Source organism: Bufo gargarizans, chromosome 6 (assembly GCF_014858855.1).
Source record: "Bufo gargarizans isolate SCDJY-AF-19 chromosome 6, ASM1485885v1, whole genome shotgun sequence".
NCBI classification, from domain to species: Eukaryota; Metazoa; Chordata; class Amphibia; order Anura; family Bufonidae; genus Bufo; species Bufo gargarizans.
In genome coordinates, this window is record NC_058085.1 from 178,125,176 (window position 1) to 178,128,747 (window position 3,572).

Consider the following 3,572-nt stretch of genomic DNA (forward strand, 5'->3'; position numbering starts at 1 on the left):
TTTAAAGGCAGTAACATACATTCTCTAAATACCCCCATATACTCAACACCATGTGTTTGACTACAATGTTAATTATAATAAATATAAAATCTAATTAGTTATTTGTTTTGATGGAGATATGGTCCCACAAAATGAAGTCATACACAGTAAAAACCCACTAGTCACCTTACATCTCACAGGTCTCACAGCTGGTGGACCTGACTTGCCCATGAATTATGTACATGGATCATCATTTATTTGAGTCACCACCAAGTAATATTAAAATTCCCCTGGAGCAGATGCATCATCTCTTATGACAACGGCTCATAACAGGTTTCAAAAGCAAAACCTATAGAAATACTCTACAACCCCTTCAAATTAGCATTGCTGACAGATCATGTGGAGCATCTACTAATCATTTAACATGTTTAATACACTTCAAATATCTTAATCAACAAATGCTTACTACAAATTAAAACTTCTATTAAACACAGTAGCTATGATATTTGTAATATAACCGCACACTGATTCAGTAGATACCTTAAGTGTGAATAATGTATCTGTTCACTATGCAAAAATCAACTGAGTAAAGCAAGTCTACATAATAAAACTGAAATAATGAGTAGTGTCTATCATTCTAAATATATATATATATGGCCTTTTTATTTCATTGACACACCCATTGTTCTTTTAAAAATAGCAATCACCTAGGCTCAAGAATAGCATGTCACCTACATTACATATTTGGCCACTCCCATGCCTTCAGGTATGCAACTAGCTAATAATTGAAGATCAATTTAGGATAGTTAGAGTGGAATTCTTTTGGCTTATTAAGGGGATTTGGAACACCATTGAATAATCAGGAGAAGACATCAGGTCTTGTATATAAGAGCATCTTCACAAAGGGACAAGACATATTGGTAAACGCTTCAGAAAGGCACAAAACCCAAAAAGACAATCCATCATGGCAACCAAAGGAGGAAAATGCAACCGTAAGTAATAAACAGAAGATAAAGAATGAACTTGACATGGCATACAATATTATGCTTGCCTCTCATGTTCTTTCTGGTAGAAATTGCAATCATTTCTATTTCTGCACTTAAAATGCATACAATTTTGGGTCTACAGCTTTATGCAGATTTATGTATCTCCATGGTTACAGACTGTTAACTATGTGTAGTCTGATCCCGCAGCTATGCGTTACTCCCTTCTATCTGCTTCCTCCCCTTGGTAGCATTCTGTCTGAAAGACCATGTAAAAACTGAGGTTACAAGTTGAACTTCTATGTATGTATTAAAAATAGTGATGATCCTACAGTGGATGCTTTAACATATACATCTCTCTTTTCAGCATGTGCCCAAGTTCCACAATATATACAAGACCCATGTAAAGGTATGACCATAACTGAATGAAGGATAAGGATTTATTTACATAGTTGTGTACTTTTGTGCTACCTACCTACTATAATGCAATATTTCACGTTTCTATCCAGCCTAATTTGATGCTTCACTTCTTTGGAGATAAACATTATAGGTATTTAAAGGGGTAGTCCAAGAGTTAGGTGAAAAAAAAAATATCTATATAAATATATATGTATATATAATTAGAACCAGATTTTTTAAAATCTAGTAGCGAATGTGTTAATACTGTTTCCTAACTTATCTAAAAACTATTGAGACTGTAAACCATTTTGAATTCTTCACATTTCCAACACTAATGGACTGTACATTACTGTAAGCCCTGCTCTTTATAATAAGCATGCTCAGTTTATGGAGAGGTAAAGAGTAAGCTTATTATCTTTCTCCTCTCTCTTCCTCAGTCAGAATAGTGTCCATCAGATCAGTACCAGATTTAAATCTCAGCAGACTGTATCATAATGCTAACTACATCATATTACCCATTCATAATAATAGAATATGCAATAAGCTCACTTATTTTAAATCTATGTGTATCAGAAAATGTAACTCCTTCCACTATAAAGATGTATTATCTTGCTAATCATCACGGAAATGTTGACGGAAAAAAATAAAATAAAATGAAGGCTGCCTATAGAGCCCATAGTTAAATATGGCCCTTCTCCAGATAAAACCACTTGCTGACAGCTTCCATCTGGAAACGACTACATTTTTGCCCATCAGACTCAGAATTGCTGGAAATCAAATGGGACATACTGCAAATAAAAATATAAAATAGAATATGTATATACTGTATCAGTGATGAAAAGTTGGTCAAAGCTACACATTTTCATCACCCAAATTATTCTTTCAGATGTGAGATGTGAATGCTTTCAGCGTTTTCCCTTTTCTTTCAAAGAATAAACACTATTTCATTGAGGGTGATGGTCAGAGAACTTTGAGGTCAGGAGCATTTAAAATCCTAACTTATTCCTTAAAACTAAGAAATGCCAAATTCCACTTGTGAATATTGAGCTTGGCTATCTATTGCAGGTCAGCCAGCTTAATTTGATGTATATAACCTATATATAAAGCTATTTTTGTAAAACAAAATTCAACAAATTAATAAGTCTGTTATATTTATTTTCATTAGAACCTTGCCCTCCAGTTAATCCTTGCCAGGTGCAAGGCCAAGCAGTAGGAGGAATGGGAGGAATCAGTGGACAAGTGTCACAAGGAGGGTATGGTGGTACCGAAGGAATCAGTGGACAAGTTTCACAAGGAGGATATGATGGAGCCGGAGGATACAGTGGACAAGTTTCACAAGGAGGATATGGTGGAGCCGGAGGATACAGTGGACAAGTTTCACAAGGAGGGTATGGTAGTACAGGAGGATTCAGTGGACAAGTTCCACAAGGAGGGTATGGTAGTACAGGAGGATTCAGTGGACAAGTTCCACAAGGAGGGTATGGTAGTACAGGAGGATTCAGTGGACAAGTTCCACAAGAATGTTATGGAGTAGCAGGAGGAACTGGTGGACAAGTTTCACAAGGAGGATATGGAGGAGCCGGAGGATTTGGTGAACAAGTTTCACAAGGAGGGTATGGAGGAGCAGGAGGATTGGGTGGGCAAGTTCCACAAGGAGGATATGGAGGAGCCGGAGGATGTGGTGGAGTAAAGAAATGAATATTTCATACAGCAAACCCTTGCCAAGCATAAATCTCAATACTGCTCACTTGAAAATAATCATGTCATTATTGAATCATTATGTTTAACTGTACAAAAAATTATCTATTGCATCTTCTTAATGTTTGTTTGTCAAATAAATTAATTATCCGCTTAAGTCAGAAGTGGTGGCTTTTCTTTGCATTATGATAAAAATGATTACTTGGACAGTCAAACACAAATGGTCCTCCAGTTTACAATGGCTTTAGGTTACAATATTTTCCATTTACAGTAGTCTTTCTTTTACCATTGTAAACCAAAACACATTAAAATAACAATACTATGGGCAGTTCAGTCCACATACAATGGGATATTCAGCCATTTTGTGCACTTTTCACTGGAAAAAGTGAAGGGCAGTTAATCAGTGAAGTGAAGGGCAGTTAATCAGTGAAGCTAATTAGTGGGTCATGCTTTACTCAAAGGGTTATCCCTATCTCTAGGATATATCACTAGGATATATGACCAATGTCAGAT

The 3,572-nt window shown here is 36.0% G+C and overlaps 1 protein-coding gene across 1 annotated transcript; it reads left to right on the forward strand.

Annotated features, from left to right (window-relative positions):
- The first annotated feature begins 813 nt into the window (after positions 1-813).
- LOC122941591 (uncharacterized PE-PGRS family protein PE_PGRS10-like) lies at positions 814-3,213 on the forward strand. The gene is made up of 3 exons (XM_044298949.1): positions 814-971; positions 1,330-1,371; positions 2,527-3,213. Exons 1-3 carry the CDS (start codon positions 944-946, stop codon positions 3,057-3,059), a joined length of 603 nt encoding a protein of 200 aa, XP_044154884.1. The 5' UTR covers positions 814-943; the 3' UTR covers positions 3,060-3,213.
- Positions 3,214-3,572: the final 359 nt, after the last annotated feature.